This window comes from Aspergillus heteromorphus, assembly GCF_003184545.1.
Source record: "Aspergillus heteromorphus CBS 117.55 chromosome Unknown BO70scaffold_41, whole genome shotgun sequence".
Lineage (NCBI taxonomy): Eukaryota > Fungi > Ascomycota > Eurotiomycetes > Eurotiales > Aspergillaceae > Aspergillus > Aspergillus heteromorphus.
Window position 1 is genome coordinate 45,507 of NW_020290446.1, and position 25,726 is coordinate 71,232.

The 25,726-nt window shown below is 60.2% G+C and overlaps 12 protein-coding genes across 12 annotated transcripts; 5 read left to right on the top strand and 7 right to left on the bottom strand.

Moving 5' to 3' along the window:
- Positions 1-290: 290 nt before the first annotated feature.
- On the bottom strand, positions 291-1,544 carry BO70DRAFT_366332 (uncharacterized protein). Its single transcript, XM_025544307.1, has 2 exons — positions 889-1,544; positions 291-804 (listed from the first exon to the last, which is right to left on the bottom strand). Exons 1-2 carry the CDS (start codon positions 1,201-1,203, stop codon positions 703-705), a joined length of 417 nt encoding a protein of 138 aa, XP_025394941.1. The 5' UTR covers positions 1,204-1,544; the 3' UTR covers positions 291-702.
- On the bottom strand, positions 1,188-3,620 carry BO70DRAFT_169710 (putative MFS multidrug transporter). Its single transcript, XM_025538359.1, has 6 exons — positions 3,476-3,620; positions 3,256-3,416; positions 2,776-3,189; positions 2,580-2,709; positions 2,271-2,516; positions 1,188-2,210 (listed from the first exon to the last, which is right to left on the bottom strand). Exons 1-6 carry the CDS (start codon positions 3,525-3,527, stop codon positions 1,540-1,542), a joined length of 1,674 nt encoding a protein of 557 aa, XP_025394942.1. The 5' UTR covers positions 3,528-3,620; the 3' UTR covers positions 1,188-1,539.
- A 595-nt stretch (positions 3,621-4,215) lies between these two features.
- Positions 4,216-6,472, bottom strand: BO70DRAFT_301323 (fungal specific transcription factor domain-containing protein; the record flags this gene model as incomplete). The annotated part of the gene is made up of 6 exons (XM_025539705.1): positions 4,216-4,688; positions 4,757-5,001; positions 5,103-5,226; positions 5,276-5,856; positions 5,935-6,029; positions 6,101-6,472. The coding sequence occupies 6 exons, from the start codon at positions 6,470-6,472 to the stop codon at positions 4,216-4,218; spliced, it is 1,890 nt and encodes a 629-aa protein (XP_025394943.1).
- Positions 6,473-7,170: 698 nt separating this feature from the next.
- BO70DRAFT_374590 (general substrate transporter) lies at positions 7,171-9,409 on the top strand (the record flags this gene model as incomplete). Its single annotated transcript, XM_025544979.1, has 8 exons — positions 7,171-7,296; position 7,373; positions 7,651-7,746; positions 7,793-7,932; positions 7,985-8,174; positions 8,221-8,888; positions 8,999-9,196; positions 9,269-9,409. The coding sequence occupies 8 exons, from the start codon at positions 7,171-7,173 to the stop codon at positions 9,407-9,409; spliced, it is 1,560 nt and encodes a 519-aa protein (XP_025394944.1).
- A 458-nt stretch (positions 9,410-9,867) lies between these two features.
- On the top strand, positions 9,868-10,680 carry BO70DRAFT_366335 (uncharacterized protein). The gene is made up of 2 exons (XM_025544308.1): positions 9,868-10,195; positions 10,287-10,680. The coding sequence occupies exons 1-2, from the start codon at positions 9,964-9,966 to the stop codon at positions 10,556-10,558; spliced, it is 504 nt and encodes a 167-aa protein (XP_025394945.1). The 5' UTR covers positions 9,868-9,963; the 3' UTR covers positions 10,559-10,680.
- On the top strand, positions 10,595-13,507 carry BO70DRAFT_169801 (WD40 repeat-like protein). The gene is made up of 2 exons (XM_025538360.1): positions 10,595-11,478; positions 11,537-13,507. Exons 1-2 carry the CDS (start codon positions 10,693-10,695, stop codon positions 13,340-13,342), a joined length of 2,592 nt encoding a protein of 863 aa, XP_025394946.1. The 5' UTR covers positions 10,595-10,692; the 3' UTR covers positions 13,343-13,507.
- Positions 13,508-13,556: 49 nt separating this feature from the next.
- BO70DRAFT_345468 (SRP9/SRP21 family protein) lies at positions 13,557-14,309 on the top strand (the record flags this gene model as incomplete). The annotated part of the gene is made up of 2 exons (XM_025541501.1): positions 13,557-13,671; positions 13,818-14,309. The coding sequence occupies exons 1-2, from the start codon at positions 13,600-13,602 to the stop codon at positions 14,307-14,309; spliced, it is 564 nt and encodes a 187-aa protein (XP_025394947.1). The 5' UTR covers positions 13,557-13,599.
- Positions 14,310-14,593: 284 nt separating this feature from the next.
- On the bottom strand, positions 14,594-16,347 carry BO70DRAFT_366337 (ribonucleotide-diphosphate reductase subunit RNR2). The gene is made up of 4 exons (XM_025544309.1): positions 16,208-16,347; positions 15,875-16,114; positions 15,434-15,767; positions 14,594-15,378 (listed from the first exon to the last, which is right to left on the bottom strand). Exons 1-4 carry the CDS (start codon positions 16,235-16,237, stop codon positions 14,777-14,779), a joined length of 1,206 nt encoding a protein of 401 aa, XP_025394948.1. The 5' UTR covers positions 16,238-16,347; the 3' UTR covers positions 14,594-14,776.
- Positions 16,348-17,880: 1,533 nt separating this feature from the next.
- On the bottom strand, positions 17,881-19,463 carry BO70DRAFT_366338 (putative mitochondrial oxaloacetate transporter (Oac)). Its single transcript, XM_025544310.1, has 6 exons — positions 19,293-19,463; positions 19,150-19,224; positions 18,941-19,070; positions 18,418-18,889; positions 18,219-18,364; positions 17,881-18,154 (listed from the first exon to the last, which is right to left on the bottom strand). The coding sequence occupies exons 1-6, from the start codon at positions 19,307-19,309 to the stop codon at positions 18,062-18,064; spliced, it is 933 nt and encodes a 310-aa protein (XP_025394949.1). The 5' UTR covers positions 19,310-19,463; the 3' UTR covers positions 17,881-18,061.
- Positions 19,464-19,760: 297 nt separating this feature from the next.
- On the top strand, positions 19,761-21,159 carry BO70DRAFT_169905 (WD-repeat containing protein SWD2). The gene is made up of 3 exons (XM_025538361.1): positions 19,761-19,947; positions 20,017-20,239; positions 20,296-21,159. Exons 1-3 carry the CDS (start codon positions 19,849-19,851, stop codon positions 21,072-21,074), a joined length of 1,101 nt encoding a protein of 366 aa, XP_025394950.1. The 5' UTR covers positions 19,761-19,848; the 3' UTR covers positions 21,075-21,159.
- An 85-nt stretch (positions 21,160-21,244) lies between these two features.
- On the bottom strand, positions 21,245-23,054 carry BO70DRAFT_382974 (uncharacterized protein; the record flags this gene model as incomplete). The annotated part of the gene is made up of 1 exon (XM_025545562.1): positions 21,245-23,054. The coding sequence occupies exon 1, from the start codon at positions 22,769-22,771 to the stop codon at positions 21,245-21,247; it is 1,527 nt and encodes a 508-aa protein (XP_025394951.1). The 5' UTR covers positions 22,772-23,054.
- A 102-nt stretch (positions 23,055-23,156) lies between these two features.
- Positions 23,157-25,618, bottom strand: BO70DRAFT_366340 (putative integral membrane protein (Ptm1)). Its single transcript, XM_025544311.1, has 7 exons — positions 25,364-25,618; positions 25,093-25,290; positions 24,699-25,024; positions 24,597-24,637; positions 24,473-24,547; positions 23,812-24,422; positions 23,157-23,749 (listed from the first exon to the last, which is right to left on the bottom strand). Exons 1-7 carry the CDS (start codon positions 25,436-25,438, stop codon positions 23,471-23,473), a joined length of 1,605 nt encoding a protein of 534 aa, XP_025394952.1. The 5' UTR covers positions 25,439-25,618; the 3' UTR covers positions 23,157-23,470.
- Positions 25,619-25,726: the final 108 nt, after the last annotated feature.

Genomic DNA, 25,726 nt, shown 5'->3' on the forward strand with positions numbered 1-25,726 from the left:
TTTTTTTTTTTTTTGCCTCTCCATCGCTGCCGAGAAGAAAAGAAGTTTCTCCCGCCTGTTCGGCGCCGAAATATCCCCACTCGGGACGCCCGTCGATCCTCCTGATGTCGACCCGCGTGGGATGATGCGGTGGAGTCATCTCTACAGTCAGGGGTCGAGCCAGAAGAACATTGCTTGTATTGGTCTGCACCGACGAAATACCTATGTATGCCACCGGGTCAGGGGGTTAGCACCGATCGCGACCGACAAGAACATGATACCCGATGCATGCATGCATGCATGCATGACCTGTCCTTGTACCTAACACACCATGTGCAATGTGCATCCCCGTCACCATCTGCTGCCCTCACCAGACTGCAGTCATCAACGCCACCGCTGCTCCCCCGGCCATCATCATCTTCGCTGCCTCTCCCGTAGCCCGCGGTGCGTTCCCCGTGCTTCGGGACGCCGAGCTCGATCGCGATGCTGTTGCCACACGGCTGGCGATGGTGCTGCTGGTGCTGCTGGTGCTGGGGGCTGCGACGGTGGTCATGATGCTCATCCAGCCCTCATCGGTGGTGGCACTGGACGTCTCATCGACGGTCGCACCGACGGTAGTCGACACGGTCGGACGACCGGTCATGGGGGTATCCGACGGAATGCCGGGGATGACAGTGACAGGAACCAGAATGGGAGCGATGTCGGCCTCATCGTAGGTGCGAGTCATGACGGTTTGACCCTAATACTTCGATGGGCCCCAAGTCGAGAGTAGTTGTAAAGGTTGAGGTGGTGGAGTCGTCCACCGAGCAGACGGCCGTCAGGGACCTACAGATCGCGCACATTGGTCAATATCGGTGTCATCTCTCACCATCTCTCTCCTCCCACACCATCGCTTGCTCGGGGACTCACATCTGGGCGGTCGAGACGCCATACAGCACCGTGGTCTGCGATCCCCCTGCGATGAGGGTGAGTTCCTCGTCGGCGCGGCAGCTGACGCGGTACGTGGTTTCGAGGAAGTCCTACACGATCCACCTTCGTGAGCTCTCGACTTGCTAGCGAACGGGGTCCCTCTCGGGCGCAAGGGTCTGCTCTACTCATACTGCCGACGATGGACGCGACGCGAGTTTCCTCCCCGTCGATCACGTCGAAGAGCATCGGGATCACGGCAGTCTGAGCCGAGACCAGCACAGCCAGGCTGAGGATGAGCAGGATGAGGAGTTTCATGGTGGAAGACAAGGACGAAGTGCAGTTGAAATACTTGTGAGTGGGGGAGACTGGAAGAGATTGGAGTGAAGTGGAGGAGGCGAAGTAGAGAAAGAGAGAGGGAGAGAGAGGAGAAGCGAAGGTGGTTGTCTCTTCAGTGAATGGCAAGACGCCCCTGGTGTCAATCAGGGATGCTTGATTAGGTGTGGGAAACTGGACGTCTATGGGAGATGGCGCTCACGCTCAGATGCTGTCAGGGACGAGAAAAAGACGTAGAAATGAAGAGAGAAAGAACAGCCCCCAGCTGGTGCATCCTCGCACCACAGCCTGTATGACTATCCATGACTTTTGTCCCACTCACACCCCCTCTCCTTCTGGCTGGCCCTCCTTGGCTCCTCCCCCCTCCGCCCGCAGGAGTCGTTGACAGAAGGGACTCTTCTTTCGGATCCAGCCGCCCGCGTACAGAAACACCAGGGGAATCGGGAGGCACGCTACACTGGCGAACCCCAGCACCGACGTGCCCCATCCCACCCCAAGGCTGGCATACATCGGGTCGGCCGCCAGTGGGAAGAGCGCCCCCAGGATGCTGCGCAGGATTAGCGACGCCGACAGCGCGCTCGCGGAGTAGATCCGGTACGCGTCCGTCACGTACGTCAGCAGCGAGATGAAGATGATCTGGTACCCGAACCCGAACAACAGCCCCGACAGCACCGGCACCACCCAGGAGATCTGCGGGCGCGCTGCCCAGGCCAGCCAGAACAGGCTGATGGTCAGGCACGGCCCGCCCACGCAGGCGAGCGGCAGGCGCTGGAACTCGGGGACCTGCGTCCAGCGCCGGCCTTGGGCTTTGGCTCGCTCGTAGATGATGTCGTAGTACAGCGAGAAGAACCCCGAGGACACCGCGCCAATCCCGACTGCACACGTTAGTCGATCGTCACGGGAAGGAAGGGAAGGGGGGGAATAAAGAATAAAGATCCTACTGGGGATGTAGCACAAGGACGTTTCCTTGACGCTGAAACCATAGGTGTCTGCGCATCGCGGGTCAGCAGGGCAATTCCCCCGGGGGATCTGGGCTGGGGATGGATTACCTTCAAAGATGATGGGGTACGCCTGGAAGCAGAAGAAGATCAGGCTGTATGCCAGGGATATGTAGATGGCGCTGAACAGGATGATGGGCTCGAAGAGAAGCATGGTGATGGGCCGCGTCAGATTCTCCATCCGACTGCTCTTGACGGTGACACTGTGGACGTCCCGCTGCGAAACATATATGTCGCTGGCCGACTGCTTGTTCCACTTCATCGCCTGCTTCCGAAGGATCACGCGCCCAAAGGTTTCTGTCCATCCCTAAGGTCAGCGCTCCTCTCGGCCACTTCACCCGGTCGCAACCCATGGCCTACCTGGCAATAAAAGGGCACCGACCCAGCTACAGACCGTCAGGATGAGGTCGATGCGGAAGGTCCATCGCCAGCCATACTGGGCGCTGCACCCGGAGATAATCGGGCCCAGGATCGGGCCGAAGCTGGCCGCCTAGACATGCAGATCGGTTACACGGGCATTCCTTCGCGATGCAAGGGACCACATGCAGGGACTTACCGACATATAAAAGGTCATCACCCGGCCGCGGATGCGCGGCGTCGAGAACATGTCCGCGTAGACGCCGCCGACTACCGTCTGGGGGGCCGCCCCCATGGTGCCGCAGATGAACCGAAAGATCAACATCGCCGGCCAGTCCGGGGCCAAGGCACAGGCCAGCGTCGCCAGCACGAACACCGTGAATGTCCATAGCAGCACGGGTTTGCGGCCGATAGTCTCGCTGAGAGGGCTGAGGACGAGAGGGCCGACCACGTATCCGATCAGAAACATGGCGGTCGGGAGCACCTGCTCAGAGTCTCCGGTGACATGGAATTCGCGCATCATCGCGGGCACGATGTTGCTGGGCAGGGATGAGGATATCCCGGAGTTCAGGACGAGGGACAGGGCACTTAGGACAGTGTATAGTTTCTTGCCCTGGCAGCAGATGGATGGGACTATTAGCTTCAATCCTGTCGACCCTCCGATAGGGAAGCAACATACAAACGACCAATTGTTTGGATTGTGGGGAGAGCCTTGATCAAAGTCGACAAGCACTTGGTCTTGCGTCACCTGGGTGAGCCTGAAACCATTGCCTTCTTGGGCAATCGGATCCGTTGGGTTGGTCGAGGGCCTGGCTTCCTTGCCCCAGCTATAGTCGGGGTCTGGGATGGAATGGATTAGAGACATGAGGGGCATACATATCGCACCATTGGGAACATACCTGGCGGTTCCCCATCGGTGATCCGAGCATTGGAGGTTTGCTTTTCCGCCATGACTGCTGTGCTGTGTGCGCGTGCTATGAGTCCGAATCTGAAGCTCGTTCAACGCCCTGGCCCCTGCTCTCTATCTGGCGGGATTCCGGCCATTGCTGGACCAGGTGGGCTTTATAGCTCCTCTGGACCGGTGAGACCGAGCAGGAGCAGCGAGCACGCCGTGACTCACGGTGTAACCGCGCATCTATCAGGCAGCTCGCGAGCTCCCCGAGCGATCTGGACCGTGAGGATATACTCGTGGCCCAATCGCGGCCACTCCCCGTCCGGGGCCGGTCCGGGGCCGGGGCCGGGGCCAGGGCCCAGCCGGGCGACGGGCCCGTTCAGGAGCCGGACGACAGGGCAGACGGCCTGGAAAACTCTATGGATCAGGTCCAGCCATCCCCCAACCAGGCACGATCATCCCGCACCACTTATGCAGCGGTTCCCAACCCCCGGTTCTGAGCCCTCGAGGGGGGGACGCCGGCACAGCGAGTGCTGCCATGGTTCTGCCCCTCCCCGGGACGGGGCGACAGGTCCTTTGAACTCAAAGCGTCGCCTGCGAGCTATCATCTCACATGCATTGATGGCTACGGCATGGGAGCCCTGTTCGCCGCCACTGCGACGTGTGGACTGGCAGCGACAAGCAGTCCTCGTAGCTTACAGGTCATTTATAATCCCCTCACACCGCCGAGTGCTTGGGAGAGGCAGGCTATTGCGGCATGGAGGGCATCACGGGCAGGAAATCAAAGATGTCGTTCTGCTCCTCCTCGAAAAGCCCGAACGAGTCGGCAATCGGATTGCACAGCGACCAATTGGGCGCCTCCATGGGCCCGGGCAGTCTGGCCGGGAGGGTGGTGATGGCACCTGCTCGGTCGCTGGCCGGCTCAGGCGGCGGCCCTGCGGCAGAGGACAGCTCGCCCAGCAGCCCGTCCGCATCCCGGTCCATGGCCAGCGGTGCGTGGGCCGGCTCGAACTCCTTGGGCCCCTCCGCGCACAGGTCGCCATGCCCCCGTTGGCTGGCGACCAGGGCCCGCCCGTAGTTGACGAAGATGGACACGGTGCGATGGATGTCCGGATAAGGCGGCTGCTTGAGAAAATCGCAGATCACATGGGCCCGTTCGAGGAGCAAGTCCTGGTCGATCAGGTCGGGGCGCCAGCGGGCAATGCGGAGCGCGAAGGTGGCTGGCTCGTGTTAACTGACAGGGACCCCAGTGGGTGTCCGCCCAGGGGCCCAAGGGGGGGCAACTTACTCACAAAGGCGATCGTCAGAGCCGGATAGGTCGGGGCCCACGAGAGCTGGCATCGGTAGGCGCCTTCCCGGATCAAGCACGCCAGGTGGTCCATGATGGCCGTGGCCAGGGACTGCCACAGCTGAAAGATATCCTTGTCCTCGATCTCCGGCCCCGACCCGGCGGCGCTCGACTGGAGCTTCTGGATCCGACCCAGGGACGCACACAGGACAAAGATTCGGGCGTAGTTGATCATCATCTTGAGGCTGCAGCGCTGGAAGGCTCCGGCATGGAATCCATTGTCTTGGAGGGCGCACCCGTGGTTAGTAACACATGATTTCGTTCTGTATCCATCGCAGTGATCTACTCACTGCCGTGTAACTCATCCCACGTATTCCACCAGGTCTGTAGCCTCGTCATGACGGCCGGAAGCTCGACGGCGACGATCTCGCGGACCGTCGTGGCGTTCTCGATGATGATACGAAATTGGCCTGGATTGCCATCAGCACTCAGTCCGGCTCGAGCGAGACGGGGTCCTACTGCGCAGTTGGTGGATCTCAATGATGGAGATGGTGCGCATATCCGACGGCAGCGACAGCGGGTATTCCAGGAACTTGCGCAGCTTCACCGTGTCCACGGCGTCGATGCGGGACTTGCGACCCGTGCCCGAGGCGACGTCCAGCTCGAGGGTGAAGCTGATCAGCCAGGTCCGGGTCTGCCACACCAGCTTCCGGTCGGCCATGGAGGCGGAGAGCGAGCTGCGGGGCACATTCTCCTGGGCGAGCAAGGCGTCCAGCGACTTCTCCAGGCCGGAGTCCAGCGCGGTGCGCAGGATGAGCGCGGTGGAGAACCAGGTCTTCTCCGAGTAGGCGGCCAGCAGGATCATGCCTTGGACGGTTTCCACCTTGGTGGGGCGCTCGAAGAAGCTGTCCTCAGCCAGGCGCTGGGCCTCGTCCTGCAGCACGCGCTGAAGATGGGTGTCGCTGCGCAGGTCCAGGACGGCGCGACTGGCCAGGTAGATGATGACGGAGAAGCAGAATAGCGAACGCGAGCGGATGGAGTCGAAGGTGTCCCGGATGGGGTCGAAGAGGGCCAGGAAGTTCTTGCTTCCACCCATGAAGCTGTGCGCATGCGTCCCGCATCAACCCGTTAGTAACACCACTCTGAACCGATCGGGTTCTTGCCGGAGGATCGCCTACCGGTCATACATCACGCGGGCCCGTTCTTCACTGATAATGCCGCGCACGACGATATCGCTCTTCGGATCGGCTTTGCTGGTTGTATCCATAAAGATCTGCGCCGGCCCGAGTCAGCTGGAGTCCTCCTCTTCGATGTGACCGACTGAAGGGCAGGTGTCGTCCTCACGCTGCTGGAGCCGAGGAGGTTGACGGACATGCTGTGCATGACGGAGCCCGGGGCAATCATCTCATTGGGACTCAGCTGCTGGGGCTCCTGGCCGTGTCTCTCGGCGGCAGTCGGAGGAGAGCCCAGCTCGGCGACGGTGGATTCGGGCAGCGAGTCGAGGGGGACCTCGGGCACTGCAGGTTCTCGGGGCGAGGGGCTGGCGAAGGCATGATGTTCGGGCCAGGGGGTCCTGGAGGTCTGACGGGAGTTGGGGTTGTTGGGGTTGTTGGGGTGAATGGGGTGATTGGGGTTGTGGATGGGGTCGAGGACGCAGTCGCGGCCGGCGTTGCGGCAGCGAGCACACGGCACGGTGGTGCGGGCATCGCAGCGCATCTTCTGCTTGCGGCACGCGCGACAGGCCTTGAAGTAGCGGGGCGAGGCATTGCCGGATCGGAAGCGGAGCTCGGAGAGTCGATCGGTCATGGCGTGGTAATAATAGTAAGATGGACCGGAGGGTGAAGGTTGGTGGAGAGGTGGAGGAGGTGGAGGAGGTGGAGAAGATGAAGAAGAGAAGAGGAGAAGAAAGAGCGGGGAAATGCCGGCCGGCCGCCCGCCAGAGCCAGCCCTACATTAGTTATTGCATAGTAGCGGAGAGGAATAGTACTAAGAACAGTCTAGTTGTGGGCTATCTATATTCTGGTATGCTGCATCGTCAGATTCAGAGAGACGTAAATATTGACGAGACAGCCAGCATGATTCTGCCTGTCCTAAAGTAGTGCCCTCGGACGGACTAATTGCTTACTGGCATGTATATAACTAAACCCTACAACCCCCCTCAGCAGAACCATCCATCTCTTCCTCCCCCTCTCCCTTTCTATATTTAAAAGTCAACCCCCCCCAAAAAAATAAGAAAATGAAAAGATGATCGCCACCTCCACCCCCCTCAGACCTTCACCGTCACCATCCCCGTCCCCCATCGCCATGCCCTCACGCTGACCGCGACCCTCACGCGCAGCACCCACCCGGAGCGCCTCGGCTTCTTCCGGCTCTTCCCCGACAACCCCATCACCGACTTCATCCGCTTCCCTGTCATGCACGCTACCGTCCGCTCCACCCCAACCTTCGACGGTTACGCCTCCATGTACGGCTGGATCCAGCTCGTCCGGGAAGAGCCCGAGCCCGGAGAATGGGACACAGGCCCTTTCGTCATGGATGGGGTCTCCTATCCCTTACACCTGGAGGATCGCATTATCCTGGCGGACCAGGGCATATAGAGTAAACCCGGCAGTCTAGGGTTCGTGGAATGTGGAGCCCAGCCGATAAGAGCTCCCAGACACTCAGACAGGCCATCGGGCATCCCGGGCGGACAGCCAAACCCCCATGCGCGAGGGACAACTCCTTGCCTCGCTCCGTGCAGTCATGCGATATTTTCCTACCCAGAGCCTGTGCCATTTGGCCCGCCCGCCGCACCCTGGCTGCCTTGGCCGCACCCCCGGGACGGACGTATAAGGCGACCGGGGGGCCAGTTCGGTGGACATCCAACGATGGGGCTCATCACGGAAACCCGCCAGGCCATCCGGGACTCCCCCGCGGGGTCTTCAACTGGTATCTGCTACTGAACACCACCATCTTCGCCTTTGCTGGCGTGGGTAGGGGCTTCGACGAGGGTAAGTCATCCCTCCCAACCCCCGGAACGGCACTCAGCAGGCGCAGGGAACATCGGATCGCTGGTGGTGCAGTCGCGGTTTCGGACCAAATTCGGGCTGGACCAGCAATCCCCCGAGCAATATGCCAATACGCAAGGCTGGATCGTGTCCATGTTCACGGCGGGATTGGCGGTCGGCTGTCTCATCGTACGTCGACCCCGGCCTCCCGTCAACGAGACGGTCTAACTCCCCACTCTAGTGTTTGCCCTTCAACGACCGCCTGGGACGACGGTGGACGCTGCGACTCTCCACCCTGGTCTATGCCGCAGGCATCCTGGGACAGGGGCTGTGCAACGGGTCCCTGCCGGGGCTGTATGCATCGCGGATCGTGGCCGGACTCGGGGCCGGCGGCACCACGGTCATCCCGTCGATGTATATTTCCGAGGTAGGTGATCTGGGACCCGTCCAGGGACCGGCTGACCCGCCCGCAGATAGCCCCCAAGACGATCCGCGGGCTCCTCACCATCCAGTACTCGTGCTGCCAGCAACTCGGGGTGGTGTTCGGCTTCTTCATCAACTACGGCGTCACCAAGGCCTACGCCGGAACGGACACGCAGTGGATGCTCCCCACGCTGATCCAGCTGCTCCCCGCCGCGATCTGGGGGCTGGGGACGTTCGCCTGCGTGGAGTCGCCCCGCTGGCTGCTGTACGTCGGGCAGCGCACGGCGGCCGTCACCACGCTGTCGCGGCTGCGGCGCCTGCCGCTGGACCACGCGGATGTGGTGGCGGAGATCGCGATGATGGAGTTCCAGATCCTGCAAGAGCGCGAGGCGGTATCGGGGGTGTCGCAGTGGCGGCTGGTGCAGGAGACGTTCGGACCGGTGGATCACCGGCGGCGGTTCTTCCTGGTGTTCATGGCGCACCTGTTCTCGCAATGGTCGGGGGCCAACGCGATCACGCAGTATCTCCCGACGATCCTGGGGTACCTGGGGATGTCGGGGGAGACGGCGGCGCTGACGACGGGGGTGTACTCGGTGGTCAAGTTCGGCACGTGTCTGGTGTTCTCGCTGGTGGTGGTGGACTTTGTCGGGCGGCGGCGGTCGCTGATGACGGGGATAACGCTGCAGTGCACAACGCTGGTGTACCTGGCGGCCTACCTGGGGGTGTCGCGGGGCGGGGGGAGTCGTCGGGGTCGCGGGCGGCGACGGGGGCGCTGGCGGCCATCTTCCTGCACGGGGTGGGGTGGATCATCGGGTGGTTCTCGATGCCGCAGCTGATCGGGTCGGAGGTATATCCCATCCGCATCCGGGCGCTGGCGGTGTCGCTGGGGCTGACGGGGCACTGGCTGTTCGCGTTTGGGTGCTCGCGGGCGACGCCGGACCTGCTGGGGGCGACGCAGGAATGGGGGGCGTTTGCCTTCTTCGCGGGGGTGTGCCTGGTGTCGTTGGGGTACGTGTTCGTGGCGATGCCGGTGAGTTGTCTAGTCTCTCTTGTTCTTCTTCTTCTTCTTCTTCTTCTTCCAAATGTAACTGGTATAATGCAGGACACGACGGGCCGGTCGCTGGAGGCGCTGGACGGGCTCTTCCAACGGCCGTGGTATCGGGTGTACGAGGTGGCGTACGCGAAGGACGACGAGACGGCGATGGAGGTGCAGGTGATCCACGAGCAGGGGAAGATGAATTAATTGATTGATTGACTATTGGTGGAAGTTGGACGGGGTCGAGCTCAGGCCTCGAACCGGAGAGTCGAGTCGAATCGAAAAGGGTGGATTCGGGAACGGAAGGGAGTGAGTGGGGAAGAAGAGAGAGAGAGAAGGAAAGAAAGAAGACAGTCACGGGAGACGAAAGAATTGGGTGCCTTCACTCCTCAGGCCTTCAGGCCTTCAGGTCTTATAGTTACAGATATCTCTCTCGATATTATCCTTCCTTCCTTCTAGAATCCAGATAGAGAAGAAGAAAAAAAAATAAAAAATAATAATAAGAAGAATTGGTCCGGCTCTGGCAGCCGAAACCCGGGCGGACCCTGATTGATGTCATTTCCCAATTACTTTCTCTCCATCCGCGGCACTGCTTAATCTCCTCCTCCTCCCTTACTCTCTCTCTCTCTCCCTCTCTTTCTCTCTCTCTCTTCCCCATTTCCTTCCCTCTCTCCCTCTCCCTTTCTCTCTCTCTATCCGTCTTTCTTCTCTCCCTCCTGTGAACTCCCACATGCCCCCATCCCGGCCCACCACTCCGAGCCATGCCGGAGGGAATGCGCGACGAGCGAGGCGGCCGCCCCCCGGCAACGACCGTCCCCGCCATCATCACCAGCAATGTGGACGATCACCACCACCACCACCACCGCGAAGACTCCAACTCCAACAACAGTCCCTATAGCCCTTCCCCCCAGTCCCTTCACCATCGCGGCGATTACAGTCCCACTTCCCCCATTCCCGGCCTCCTCCGCTCCTCCCAGAATCTCCCCCCGGCCGGTACGTGCCATCTCATCCTTTCCCATCCCCCCGGGCAACCGCTTTACGAACACGTCGCTGACTCCAACCCTGCGACCCTCCTGCACAACAGGCTCCGTGTCGGATCTGGCATCAGCGTCGGTCTCCAGTGGGAATCCTCCGCCGCCCACCAAGAGGGACTCGCGCGACTCGCGCACCTCGCGCACCTCCCGTCCCCTCCCGATCCAGAGCAACGGCTCCGTCAAGAACCTCGCCTCCTCCCCGACCTTCTTCCACCACGCCAGCGCCGACTCCAGTGCGATCGATCCCCTCTCCCAAGTAAGACCCAGTCTCAGACCCCGACCTCTGCGTGGTCCCGTGGCTTCCCGGAGCACCGACCGCTGATTGACCTGCCCTCTCGCGACAGCACATCATCAAGCGCACCAACACCCAGAAGTCCATCCCCCTCAAGCTGCTGGGCCGTGCCTCCACCGAGGCCGAGTTAGGCGCCGGCAGTGACCCGCGCGGTTCCGTCGACCATGGCCCCGGTCGCGGGGACCCCGTGCTGCTGCACCACCCCAACAACCCACACCACCCCCACCAGAAACCCCCGAAAGAGAAGAAGTGAGTGTGCTTGTCTTTCTTCTGCTCCTGCAGGTGATGCGACAACCCCGCCTGGTAGCCGGGTCACCGGGGCCGTCGCGTTGCTTTTTCCTCGGGCCCGTTCCCAGACACTCCGCGCTGACCCCCGCTGGCCGGTTCCCCGCAGGAAAGGCGTCTCCTTCTTAAGCCGCATCATCCCCGGCAAGAAGAAGGACCACTTCCTCGACGACGAGGACGACGACGATGTCTCCGACCCCGAAACCACCCGCATGGACCCCGACGCCGCCCCCCAGCCCATCGGCTTCTTCCCCCGCCTGCCGCCCCCGCCCAAGTACATCCGCGTGCGCGCCCACTACAAGAAGGAGAAGACCTTCACCCGCGTCTTCCTGGCCCAGGAGCTGGACGGTGCCGACGAGTCCGCCGGCGGGACCGAGCGGGAGGCCGCCATGTCCACGGCCGGTCCGCAGAATGAGAAGAACACGGGCAAGGCCATCTGGGCGCTGGTCTTCTCCAACGACGGCAAGTACCTCGCCGCCGCGGGCCAGGACCGCAAGGTGCGCGTCTGGCAGGTCGTGGCGGCACCCGAGCATCGCGACTCGGACGACCCCGAGGGCGACGGCGACGATGCGCCGCCCCGTCTGAACGCGCAGGTGTTCAAGAGCCAGCCGGTCCAGGTGTACGAGGGCCACACGGGCAGCATCCTGGACCTCAGCTGGAGCAAGGTACCATGTGATTGACTACGGAGGATCCCCAGGGCGGCATCACTAATGCGGACCACAGAACAACTTCCTGCTGTCGTCGTCGATGGACAAGACCGTGCGCCTGTGGCATGTCAGCCGCCCGGAATGCCTGTGCTGCTTCAAGCACAGCGACTTCGTCACCTCCATCCAGTTCCACCCGCGCGACGACCGCTTCTTCCTGGCCGGCTCCCTGGACACCAAGCTCCGCCTGTGGAGCATCCCCGACAAGAGCGTGGCGTTCGTGGCCACCGTCCCCGACCTGATCACCGCCGTGGCCTTCACCCCGGATGGCCGCCACTCGGTCGCGGGCACGCTGAACGGGCTGTGCAACATCTACGAGACCGACGGGCTGAAGGCCGTCGGGCAGATCCACGTCCGCTCGGCGCGCGGGCGCAACGCCAAGGGCAGCAAGATCACCGGGATCGACACCATGTCGGTGCCGCCGGGCGACCCGTCGGGCGAGGTCAAGCTGCTGATCACCAGCAACGATTCCCGCATCCGCCTGTACAACTTCCGCGACCGCACCCTCGAGGCCAAGTTCCGGGGCAACGAGAACACCTGCAGCCAGATCCGCGCCTCGTTCTGCACCGACGGGAAGCACATCATCTGCGGCAGCGAGGACCGGCGCACCTACGTGTGGCCGACGGGCCCCCCGGAGAAGGACGCCGACAAGCGCGCGGTGGAGATCTTCGACACGCAGTCGGCCATGGTGACGGCGGCCATCATGGCGCCGGCGCGGGCGAAACAGGTGCTGGCGTTCTCGGAGGATCCGATCTACGACATCTGCAACCCGCCGCCGGTGACGCTGGTGAGCCAGGCCGACCGCGAGACCGGGCGCGCCCACCGCAGCTCCGGGGCCAGCAAGCTGGCGCAGGAGTCCCCGACGTACCTGTCGCGGTCGACGCACCCGGACGGCAACATCATCATCGTGGCGGACTACGCGGGCAAGATCAAGGTCCTGCGGCAGGACTGCGCGTACCAGAAGCGGCGCTACGATAGCTGGGACACGCATTCGACCATCTCGCGCCGCATCCTGCGCCGCACCAACTCGGCGCGGCACAGCATCGCCTCGTCGATCGGCAAGGACTCGCTGAGCAAGACCCCGTCCGAGCGGATCATCTCCTGGCGCAACTCGGTCATCCGGCACGGCAGCCGGTCGGGGATGCGCACCCCGCGCACGCGCAGCCCATCGCCGCACAAGTCGATCCGCGACGGGCCCGGATACGCCAGCCCGGGACGTCTCGCATCCGCCCTGCGACCGGACGCGCCGTCCGTCGTCACCACCTCGTCCCCGACGTCCGTGTACAAGACGTCGATGGACAGCCGGCGGTCGAGCGGCCAGGCCACGCGGCGAAACGGGCAGGGGGCGGGCGACGAGGCGGACCAGGGGTCGGCCGCGACGCGGTTCGCGAAAGGCGGCGACAAGGACAACCCGCTGTGGCTGCAGGGCGACCAGAGCTATGCGTTCTACAACAAGATCGCGCAGGACGCGCGGGCGGTGCAGAGTCGCCAGCAGACGCGCGGGAATGGGCTACTTAGCCCGCACCGGTTGTCGGTCCCCGGCGAACGGCAGCTGAGTTTGGGGAGCGCGCTGAGCAGCGACTGCACCTCGTCCACCGGGGACGCGGATGGGGACGACAGTGAGGTGCTCAAGTGCGAGCACTGCCGGGGACGAACTTCCGGGCGACCAAGGGACGGAATGGACGGCAGCGACTGGTGTGTGTGCGCTGCGGGCAACCGATCAATTAGGAGTGTATATGGGGCCATGGCCATTGGATATTGGGTTGGGGGGGGGGATGTAATTATGGATGGATGTACAATAGCGGACGGAGACACGGTGGGATGAGGGACGACTGACGAGATACATAATGATGCAGAAGAGTATTGTGAATGTAGCAGCAGCAGCAGCAGTAGTAGTAGTAGTAGTAGTAGTAGTAGTAGTAGTAGTAGTAGTAGTAGTAGTAGTAGTGGAGGCTCACCGCCCTTGGGCAGCGCAGCTCACCTCCGACCGGCCGCAACAAATCCCGCGCAGTTCATCTGCTCTCCTCCTCCTCTTCCTCCTTCTCCCTCCTAACCAACTTCACCCTCCCTCACCCCGCCACCATGCCGTATCTCCCCACCGCCCAAGCCTATCTCGAACAATCCGCCCTCCTCCTCCAAGCCTACCCGGACGCGGTACGTTCTCCAATCCAGCTTGTCACCCACCCACTCACCCACCACCTATACCTTCATCCCCCTCCCTCGCCCCTCCATCTTACCTCTGAACTCTCATTCTTAACCCCCCCCCCCCCCCCTCCAATAACTAACCCAAACACCCCCAGAGAATCACAACAAAATACACCTTCCCACGCTCATCACCCACCACCACAACCAAAGATGATCCCACCCCCACCAACACCACAACAACACCGTCCAAACCCCCCGTCGCCACTCTTGTCCTGAAAACCTTCCACCCGACCACCGGCATCTGCCTGAAATACAAAACCAACAAGGGCGCCGAAGTGGGCCGCCTGATCACCTCGCTGGGCAAGTTAGCGGCCGGCTCGGATGTCGAGGGCTTGGGGCTGGGGAATGCTGCTGCTGCTGCTACTGCAGTGACGGGAGGAGGGGACGTGGAGATGGGGGAGGCGCCTGCTATCGGAAGTTCTACTACGACTGGGGAGAATGAGACGGGGGCTGGAGCTGGAGCTGGAGCTGGGAAAGGTGGGAAGGGAAAGAAGAAGGGGGGAAGGGGAAGAGGTAATCAATCTTCTTCGTTTGATTCTTCTTCTTTTTTTTTTTATCGGCATATGCAATTTCAGATCGGAGATTGATCTTCTGTCTTAAATCTTCGAATGGGGGGGGATTGGGATTGGGAAGTGATATGAGGGACGAGAAGGAGGGAGATACCCGGTTCGGTTTGCTGAGTGGATTGACTTGGATCCTGTTATCACACGGGGGGTTACTCCAGATGGGGGCGAAACTGATCGAACAGATCATGTTGAAGAACTGTGTCCTCGCGTGAGGGTCAGGTCAGGTCAGGTCAGGCATTTACCCTTCACAGCGCGGGGTGGCCTACTTCAGCCTAGACTCTACACCGACTCCAATCACAGCATCATATCCAACAAATGTACATTCCTATCTTAAATACAGGGACAGGGGACAGACAACATGAACATTCAAAAGAAACAGAATCCCACCATCCAACGCCGAGCCCATGCCTATACTCAATTAACTCGTAACAACCAGAAGCAAACATATCATGGCTGGTGCCAACAACCGGGTATCGTGGCATCGCGCTCTAAAAGTCCTCGTCGAAGTTGAGGCCGCCCGCCGAGGCCGTCGTCGTCTCCTCCTCCTTCTTCTTCGTGCTGGCCATGACGCCCGCCTTCTGGTAGTCGCCCACCCGCTTCTCGAAGAAGTTGGTCTTGCCCGCCAGCGAGATCGACTCCATGAAGTCGAACGGGTTGGTCGAGTTGTAGTACTTGCTGTTGCCCAGCGCCACCAGGAGGCGGTCCGCCACGAACTCGATGTACTGGCACATCAGCTTGGAGTTCATGCCCAGCAGGGCCACCGGCAGGGACTCCGTCAGGAACTCCTTCTCGATCGACACGGCCTCGACGATGATGTCCTCGACCACCTTCTTGCTGGGGCGGTTGTTCAGGTGCGAGAAGAGCAGGCAGGCGAAGTCGGTGTGGAGACCCTCGTCACGGGAGATCAGCTCGTTGGAGAAGGTCAGGCCGGGCATCAGGCCACGCTTCTTGAGCCAGAAGATCGACGCGAACGATCCCGAGAAGAAGATACCCTCGACGGCAGCGAAGGCGATCAGGCGCTGGGCGAAGGTCGACTCCTTGTCCTGGATCCACTTGATGGCCCAGTCGGCCTTCTTCCGGATGCAGGGAACTGCGGCAGGTCAGCAATCATTGGCCCAACGTGATCCCGGCTGGTGTGCACGTACTGTTGTCAATGGCGTCGAAGAGGTAGGTGCGCTGCTTGGGCTCCTTGATGTAGGTGTCGATAAGCAGGGAGTAGGTCTCGGAGTGGATGTTCTCCATCATGATCTGGAAGCCGTAGAAGCAACGGGCCTCGGGGATCTGCACCTCGCCGCTGAAGCGCTCGACCAGGTTCTCGTTGACAATGCCATCGGAGGCGGCGAAGAAGGCCAGGACGTGGGAGATGAAGTAGCGCTCGTCATCGTTGAGGCGGGAGTTCCAGTCGTGCAGGTCCTTGGAGAGATCAATCTCCTCGGCGGTCCAGAACGAGGCCTCGGCCTTCTTGTACATTTGCCAGATCTGTGGGGCGCGAGCGTCGAGCGTTAGCGCGAAATTGTCCGTCGCGGGCGGGACACCCGAAAAAAGGCGCCACTTTACGCGTGACGCGTGGGCGACGTGACACTCACCTCGTGATACTTGATGGGGAACAGGACGAAACGGTGAGGGTTCTCCTGGAGCAGAGGCTCGTTGGCCTCCATCTCCTTGATGCCGGGGGCAACCTTGATGACCTCGGTGGGCTTCTCAGCCACGGGCTTCTGGGCGGGCACGTCGACGGTGGAGGGCGCGTTCTCCTTGCCGACAGCGTCGAAGTTGAGCTTCTTGACGGGGGAGTCGGACATCTTGAGGTTCTCGAGGGAGGAGGCAGCCTGTTAAGAGAGGGGGGGGGGAGGGTTAGCTGGGTGTTGTGTGGCATGCCAGGGACGCGTCGAGCGCGAGAGGCGAGACGTGACATCACCTACCTGCTTGGAGGGGGTGAGCTGGGCGGACATTGTGTAGCGTGTAGAGTATGTGAAGGACGGCAGTGAAGATGAATGGGAAGATAGAGAGAAAGACACCGACACCGAAACAGAGCCTGAGCTTGAGCTTGGGTTTGGGTTTGGGTGGATGGGAGGAAGGAAAAGAGCTGGGAGAGGGCGGGCGCGGCGACAGAAATACTTTGCCAGCGCCCGCCTTGGCCGGCTTAGCGCGACGGGCTAAGTCACGTCGCACGTGATTTGGCGCGCCGCGGGTGCTGGTGGCGGGCCGGAAGAACCGTTGGTCCGCGGCGGGTTGTTGATGGGCGGCGCGTCGTGAACCTCCTTGCGGATGCCTTTCAGACCCCCCAGACCAGTCAGACGGTCAGACGGTCAGACCACTGGCCTCTCCATCCACCCGGTGCTCTGGATCTCCACTGATGCGGCAGGTTTTCGCTCTCCACATTCCCAGAATGGGTGGTAATGTATCAACTATCTATCGAGTGGTGCGCGTTCGAGGCCGACGCGCTATCTTATCTGATCGAAATCCCATCAGGTTTAGTACCGAGTGATTGGACCCCTCCGTCTAGAGTACACAGTACACCAGACATATCTACTTCTCTCTCTCTCTCTCTCTCTCTCTCCCCCCCCTTCGCTCCCGGTTACACCGTTCCAACCATCGTGTCACCCGCTCCCCTCCGGATGTGACCTACCTAGGTGTACTGACTGTACCTTACATGTTCCCTGCATCCAGCAACAGCCATCTCAGCTCATCCGCGACTCCACTGCAGCTAAATCCGAACGGAGCAATTGTTGGCCGTCGCGTCCCCCGACTGGGCTGGTCGGCCGGGCCAGAGCGTCCGGGCTGGACGCGTCGCGCGGCGTCCGTCCTCCACATTGGCAGCAGCCCCTCGCCCGGGCCTCCACCACGGCTTTACGGATGTTTGGTGTCCACCCCCCAATTCTAGATCAGATCCTGACGCCTGCCTAGCGCCTTCTGCCTAACTGCTTCGGTGGGCCTTCAGGCTGATTGATCGGTGTGTTCCCGGTGCCTTGTGCCTGATGACGTTGATCCACGACGCGTCGGAGGCAGGGCCTCAGGCGCGTCAGTGTCTGCGTCGAGGGATATACCCTATTGACCCCCATAATGGTCCCAGGTTTTCATACATTCGAGATCCGCCTCGTAGAATTCCCTTCCCTCCTTGCGTGGAATATTCCGTCGCAGTTCCGATTGACGGGCTGATCCTGTTGGAACTTGGAACTTGGAACTTGGACTGGATCTGTGGGACTGTGATGGCTCTCAATTATTGCCCGACGCGTCGACCGCCGAGGCTTTTCTCCGTCGATCCGACGGGACTGCGACTGAACCCTCTCCCCAAGGCGTCATTCTGGGTCTTGCGGATGCCGCACTAGAGGAGTGGATGGGGTCGCTAGCGAGTTTAGGAGACTGGGAGGTCTCATCAAGTTATTAAAAGCCCGGCTCGGTCCACCTCGCGTTTTGGGTTACCCTTGTCGCTAATCGCCATACCGCACTACACAGGATGCTGTGCCGGGAGACCACCTCCGTCGTGTGTGTCGTCATTTACCGGGAGCGGGAAGCGCGCAGGGCTCACAGTCACACATGCAGTTGATCCGATGGCTACGTGAAACAGTCTTCCGGATTCATGTTTACCAAATAGGCCAATTCATCTATTGAAAGTCTAGGGAATACGACGTGGCGAACCAAGATTGAACGCCCTATATACATACCACACCCGAGCTGGCGTGGCGTGCCCCGAAATGAAGACCCCGAAACGTTTCTATATGTGCCGCATGATTGCAAGGGTATGCCGAGTCGCTATTATAATGTCAAATACCTACCTACAGTCGATCCTTCATCGAGTCGGAGAGGAACCGGTCCTCCACCCGCCGCATGAGTTTGTTGGTCTGCTCCGCCAAGCTGAGGGTCAAGATCTACCGGGAGGTTAGCGGACTGCATCACTGCGCGGGTCAAACCCATCGGATCAGATTCACATACCGTGTGAGGCAGGATCCGGGCAAGGTGGGCAAAGTAGCCCTTGTAGATCGCCAACAGACCCTCCGTCTTGATCGTCTTGTACAGGCAGTCGAACACCCCCTTGTACAGGTTGCCCGTCTGGTTGTACATCCTCGACATGATGGTGTCTGCATGGCGGGTTAGTTGGTTCTGCGTAACAGGGGGGGATCGCGGGACATACCAGGCGGGTGCATCACGCAGCAGACCACGAAGCCAGAGGCCGTGCTGCTGGCCAGGTGCAGGCCCGGGCCTTCCTCCATGCCGAGGTGCTTGCTCAACCGACGCTTCGCAAAGAAGTAGGTTGGCAGCTGAACCGAACTTCCGAATCCGGTTCGTACCATGGCCGCGCCGACTCCACGGTATAACCCGTTGACGCCCTCCGACGTGTAGATCTTGCGCAGGCCATCGAATGAGTTCTTGTAGTTGTGCTGCGTGCCGACCGGGAGGAACGGCGAGAAGGACTGGAGGCGAGTCTTGACGAGGAAGAACGGCGAGCCAGCGGCGGCCCCGATGATACCCGATGCGGCACCGGCGAAAACGTTGATTCCCAGGGACTGGACTTGCGGGTCTTGGTAGACTGCGGTTGTGAAGCCCTTGCGCAGAGGCTCGTAGAAGCCTAGACGACAGCCGTTGAGGAGAACCTGGTAGATGTACTAGTATCCGTTAGCCCCCGCGCAGTTCCCCGGGTCCAGAAGCACACGTACGGCCGACCCAATTCCCCGAAAGAGACCCCGGGGGCCCTCATTCTGCAGGATCACCTTCACACCGTAGGAGACACCGCGGTACTTCTTGGTCGAATCGGCCTTGGCCTGCAGTTCGCCTTGCAGCTGTAGACTATCCGACGCGGTCAGCCTGACATTGCGACACCAGCATCCCCGCGAGCTGGCAGGAGAAGGAAGGACGGGCAAGGTACCGAATCTTCACCGTCTCGAAGCTGTGCGTGACGGTGACAGCGCCACAGGCGGCAACACCTCCGGCAAGGAATGCTCTACAAGAAGCGAATCGCCTCGTCAGCGCGACCGTTATACCGAAGCTTCATGGGATGGAGCGACGCACCCTGTTGTTGTCGACATGATAGGTTGTGGATGTGGTCTCCGTTAGCGGAGACGAGGCGGTCGAGTCTGTGCGCGGCGGAAGGGGAGGAAGGGGGAGAGAGGGAGAGGCGATTCAAACACACTCTGGCTCTGTGGACAGAAGCCCGGAGGATGTTGGGAGAGGGGAAAGGAGGGGGATTGACAGAAAGAAGGAAAGAAAGAAAGAAAGAAAGAAAGCAGTCCTCGAGAGAGAGATGTTGGGTGTTCATGCGTGAGATCTCTCCAACTCCGCTCGGCCTGATTTCCGCAGCCGGTGATTGGCGGGCGCGGTCGTGCCTCCTCCCCGGCGCCTCCGGTCATCGGCCAATCGGCTCCGCATAGGCCCGGCGCCGACGGTAAGCGTCGGCGCGGATCAACCTGCGGCCCGGCGAAGTCGGTCAGGCGCGTCAAAATAATCCTCCTGTTATGATGATGTTGATAATGGTGATGATTACTTTGTACGCTTATATCTCGCGGAGGAACGAGGTCCTGAGAACGAGAACCAGAACTGAGGAAGCCGCTGGTCGCCAACGTCCCTCATGGCGGAAAGTCAACCCCAGCCGGCGGCGCAGCCGCAGCAGCCCATGCTCCAGTGCCAGAAGGTAGCGGATATCGCTCGCAGCTACCGTCCTACCAAGGTGAGTTTCCAGACTTCCCCACGGACTGCTCCATGCATCTGACGGTGTGCTGCTTTCTTCGATCGCCAGGCATTCCGGCCCCCGAAGGACGCTTCCAATTACGTGACCTCGTTGGACTTCGATGACCAGGGCGACTTCTTGGTGGCGTCCGGCGATGACGATACTATCCTGGTCTTTGACATCAAGGAGGGCAAGTCGACCAAGTCGGTTCCCAGCAAGAAATACGGCGCCCATCTGGCCAGGTTCACGCATCACACGCGCCAGGTCCTCCACGCGAGCACCAAGGTCGACGGTATGTCTCCTGCTGCGGCTCCCCGGTCTCGGAGGTGCTGGTGCTCACTCATCCAGATTCACTGCGTTTGCTGGACCTCCACAACGAAGGCTATATCCGCTACTTCTCGGGCCACGACGACAAAGTGACCTCCCTGTCGGTCTCTCCTGGCGGCGACTCGTTTGTCTCGTGCTCCAAGGACAATACGGTCGCAATCTGGGATCTTGGCTCTAGAAATGCGCAGGGGAGGCTGAAGCTCGCGACGCCCTACCTTGCGGCATTCGACCCCTCCGCCTCCGTCATCGCCATTGCGTCGCAGTCGACCTCCTCCGTCATGCTCTATGACTTCCGAAACTACGACAAGTCCCCTTTCTCCACATTCGACCTCGCACCTCACGAGGAGCGGTTCACTCCCTCGACGCGCGGCCGGGCGTGGACTCGCCTCGAGTTCTCCAACGATGGAAAGCATCTGCTGGTCGGAACCGACTATCACGGACATTTCATACTGGATGCGTTTGAGGGTACCGTCCGGGCTTTCTTGGTGGGCAAGGCTGGGTCTCCCGGTCGGGCTGCCCCGGTCTCGACCACAGGGAAGCCTCTGGGTCAGGGCGATGCCTGCTTCTCACCTGACGGACGCTACGTGTTCGGGGGCTCGGGCGACCATTCGGACCTTCTTGTCTGGGATATGCAGCAAGCCCCGGATCCCAACGGTCTCCTCCAGCCCATGGTCAAGCTGCCGCACCGGGGCCGCACCGCCATCCTCGAGTACAATCCCCGTTACAATATGATCGCTTCTGCCGACAAGGAGATTGTGTTCTGGCTCCCGGAAGATACCTCTCGTACTTCGGAGAAGTAGGCGCCGGCAACTTCTGGCACCAGGCGGCTGAGATACAAGCTCTTCTCGGCGGTTCCTGTTGCCCTTGGGAAGTTCGGAGTCCGGGAGAGTTTGACTCGAAGGGCTACTGACACGCCAATCCCCTTTGTCGTCACGTTCGATCTATCCTTATGGTCACCGAGGTTAATGGTCTAGCTTTTGCGGCCCTTTTCTTTGCCTATCAAACTCCTGGCAGTATCGCACACCCAAATCAGAGGTCCCTCTAAGTCTTCGTCCCCGTCCCTGTGCTTCTCCACCATGGCCTCGATTTCCTTCACGACCGTTCGATTGCTTGATATCGTCGCCACCTCCGCAGCCCACCCGTACAGAAACACGCTATAGTTGATGTCTGACAATATGTCCTCCACCTTGCGACAGAGCGGGGGAAGCTTTCCATTGTCTCTCGCCGACGCAATGACCGAATGCGCTTCCACGGCCTTGACGGGGAGTTTCCACTGGCTCGGCATTTCATAATCCGACAGTTCCTGGTACTTGCGAAGGAGGTCTTCCGTACTGCATTCAGCGAACGGCGCGTCGCCCATCAGGATCTTCATGCGCAGGTTTTCGGTCTCGGTGCCGATAATGGTCACAATCTCCTTCATCCGTCGCGCAGCCTCCTCGGTACACACCAGCTCATGGCCCACCATGGCCGGCCAGAGCTCCGTGGGCAGCAAGGGCCGGTCGTGCTCCACCTCGATCTGTCGATTGATGGCGCGGTGATGAATCGGAGACTGGGTGATATCCTTGCGATGGGACAGGTCGGAAACCACGGCCAGCAGCAGTGTGCAATCCACATTGAGCGTGGGAGTGAACCGCTTGAAGGGCTGCGGCAGCAGATGGGACAGGTCTCTCTGTGCATCCGTCCCCCCATACGCGTTCTCGCCGCAAACCACTGTAATCCCATAGCCTCTGATAATCTTCAAAAGACCATCGATCTCCACGCTCGTTCCCTCCTCGATCTTCGGGATCATAAACCGCAGTCGGGGATGCCTGTACCTGACTCTCGTAGCATCCGCAGCCTTCCTGAGATCACCGGCCAACTTGATCAGCTCAATCTGATCATCGTCGTCGTCATCCTCATCCTCATCGCCGTCAAAATTCCGTAGCACCGTCCTAGCCTCCCCTTCCCCATCGGAGTCCGAATCATCCCCCTCCCACCCCTTCTTCGCCATCTCGAACAACAGCCTAGTCTGCGAGACCGTCGACACCTTCACCCACTCCTCCCCATCGGCAGCAACGATATCCACAAAGACACTCTTCCGTTTATCCCTCGCGGACCTCTTCCCCTCGGCCCCGTCCTCCCCCCCACCTCCCCCCCAATAAAACCTCTTCCCGAACATGACCAGCCCCCGGCACGAATTCCTCGCAATGGCCCAGACGGCCTCGTAAAACGGCAGATTGGACGAGCGCAGCGCATGCAGCAGCCTCAGGGAATCCTCATTGTCGTTGTCATTGTCGTTGACCGCGCGCACCTGCGCATCGAGTCTCTCCAATGTGCGCAGTTCGGACAGGGCGTTGGAGCGGAGGGAGCGCACCTCGACGATCTGCGGGTTGCGTTGGGTCTGGGCGAGCAGGGCTTGGAAGGCGCCGAGGTCGGCGAGGAGAGACCGACAGCGGGCCACGAGCGAGGTGGCGAGGGTTTGGCTCGTCTGGAGCTGGTCGGTGGGGTTGGAGGACATGGTCGGTGGTAGACGGTCTGTCTAGTCCAGACTGGAGTTGGGGGGTTGGCAATAAATATATTATGATGATGATGATGAAGATGATGTCTCAGAGCAGCATTCCGCGGGAGGGTGATATGATTGAGTTTGGCGGTACCCTGGTACGTGTCTAATGGTGGTGGTGGTGATCGTGTGTTGGAGGGAGAGGTTGGGGAAGGAGAAGGAGAAGGGAGAGAAGAAGAAGAACAAGCCGTGAGTCACGATCGTGCTGCTCGGCGAACGGTGCGGGTCGAGTTCACGCTATGACTAAGAAGGCACTTTTCAACCCAGGAATGATGCCGATGCCAGACAGAGAGAGACCCCGGCTACGATCTGATGCAATGTGTTCGCCGGGAGGACAGCACCCATTAAAACACTTAGTTGGCAGTTTGAACTACAGACGAGCAGAATCTATACAAAATAGAACAGGAAGGAGATACTCATCCCTCATAAAGCACGAGAACAAAAGGACAGAGCACACGCAGAACCACCGGGAATACACCATCGGCCAAACGCCATCATATGCCTTGCCTGCAAGCAACAGAACACAACATGAAGAACCTCAACAACACGGGAAGAACGGTGACGGGCAGCCGGCCGCGGGAAAAGGATGTAGGCAAACGGACGGGCTGCCCCCACGCTTCTTCCATTCGGGGCAGGGGTAACTTTTGTTCGTCGCGCCTAATCCTTGCCCGTAAGCCGCTGTCTCTCGCCCGAGTTGCGCGGGGATTCGTCCTCGTCATCGGACCATTTGTCGCCATCCTCCCCGACGGCGAAGATGGTCTCCCCGTCCAGCGATTCTCTGTGGCGCGGCGCAGAAGGCACAGGCTTAGGCGGCACAGGCGACAGATCACGACGCGGTTCAGAGGCGGAATGCGTGTCCAGGCCACCAAGAGCATCCTCTTCATCCAAGGCGCTGCCGAAGGACCGGATCTCAAATCCGTCGTCGTCTTGCGCGATCTATGGGGGTCGTCAGTACGTGATGCGAGCGCCGGTCTCGCGGGAGACCAGGTCAGGCTTACCTCGTCACTCATCGCAAACCGTCTGTTGTTAGCGGTGGGTCGCCACAGGTAGGCGACGAATCCAATGTCGAACAGGTACACAAGGTTCAGCCAGCCGTCCAAGACAAACCACCGGGTCTTCCAGTGCTCGGGCACGAAGCTGGCCTCGCTGTGTCCTGCAAAGCTGATCGAGTTGATGAAGAAGAAGCCGAAGATCACAATGATGCTGCCCAGGATACACCACCACAGCTTCTTGTACATCAACGCCTTCACCTTCTGCTTCCGGTCGATCAGGTCTTTCATCGTCGCATTCAGCGAGTTCAACGTCCACACGTAGAACGCCGTCAGCGTTCCAGCAAGCGGGAGCACGATGAGAAGAACAAGCGGGCCGGCACTGTCAGGGGTAATCGACAAGCTCGCGACAGCGTATATGACGGCGAAGATAAAATGGGTGATCGCGAGGACACGGACGTAGATCATGGTTCGGCCAAGCGAGGGCTTGACAACACCGTATCCCATGCACACGATGAGAAGTAGGAAGAACGAGAAAGCGTTGCGCCCGGCATTGAGTACAGCCACAATGACCATGAGTGCCTTTGCGCCGACATTCAAGCCGTTCCGGTTTTGGTAGTCTGTATATGTTAGTTGAATCTTGTGGGCGGTCCGCTTCCATCGAACATACCATAGAAGCCCCATGTCATCAACTGCTCAACGATCAGAAAGACGAGGATCGCAGTGATGTAGTTTTGTACGGGCACTGGAGATGGTCAGCCTGCAGACATGAAGTATCCGGAGCTTGCGCTTACAGATGTCGTGGCGGTTCTGCACGTATAAGAAGGCCCAAAACCTACACCCAGTCAGTCCCGCCCCATATCCGATCGATGTCCAAGGGCTATGGGGAAACGTACAGGCCGATCACCGCGTAGACGATGGTCAGGCCACCGTAGAACGGCAGCTTTGCGATTTGGGCAGCCGGAAGTTCACCGTAGGAATTTCTGAATTCGACCACCGCCTTGTAGTCCTCACCGGAGTATCCGTACGTGCTCACACAATAGAAACCGGTCTTCTTGATGGGATAGTTGATGGCAGCGGGGTCGTTGAGATTGATCGCTTTGGTTATGATAGGGAAGTTGGCGGCGGTGCTGGCATTCGCGGCCAGGATGAAGGTACCGATCTGATCTTCCGCGCAAAGGTCGGCTTGCACACTGGCTTCGTCGCAGATCGTCTCCCGTTCCTGAAGCGACAACATGTGAGTGAGATGCCCCGATCCTAGCGTTACAGTTGTCGGGGAGGGAAACATACCCCGGAATCACCCGGTACGAGCCGCCCGATCAGGTTCTCATCGGTCCATTCGAATATCACCATACTGACGAGGGGGTTGCTCTCACTGGAGCCAGGGGCCTGGATGAATTTGGTCAAGATGAACGGGTCGACGTTCCCGCCCCAAGCTTTGCGACTATACATCCCCGAGCATCGCTGTCGATGGGCTTCATCCTGTGTCTGGAGAGATCACAACTCATTAGACTTGGCACTCAGAATCGAATCCATCCATCAGGAGGGGATGACGGCGCACCAATTCGACCTCGTTGGCCAGGACACCTCCAGCCAGCAAGGCCGTGAGGCCCAGGGTCTGAAGCCAGCCTCTCATTCTGACCATCAATGAATAGGAGGAGCTAAGCGGGTGGGGAGCTCCGGAGTGGCCGCGCACAGGGTTCTAGAGACAACCCTGGATCATACAAGAAAGTCGGAGGAAGGAAGAAGAGATCGCGATTTCGGATGGGGGGGGAGGAGAATCCAAATCAACCCTTTGGAAAGGAGGATCTCACGCAGCGTGGCTTCAACAACTTTGGACTTGGCTGCTGAAACCGGGGAAGCCGCGCGTGTTGACTCGTGATTATCTAAGCCCGCCCTCGTGTTGGATTCTGCCGGCTGAGTC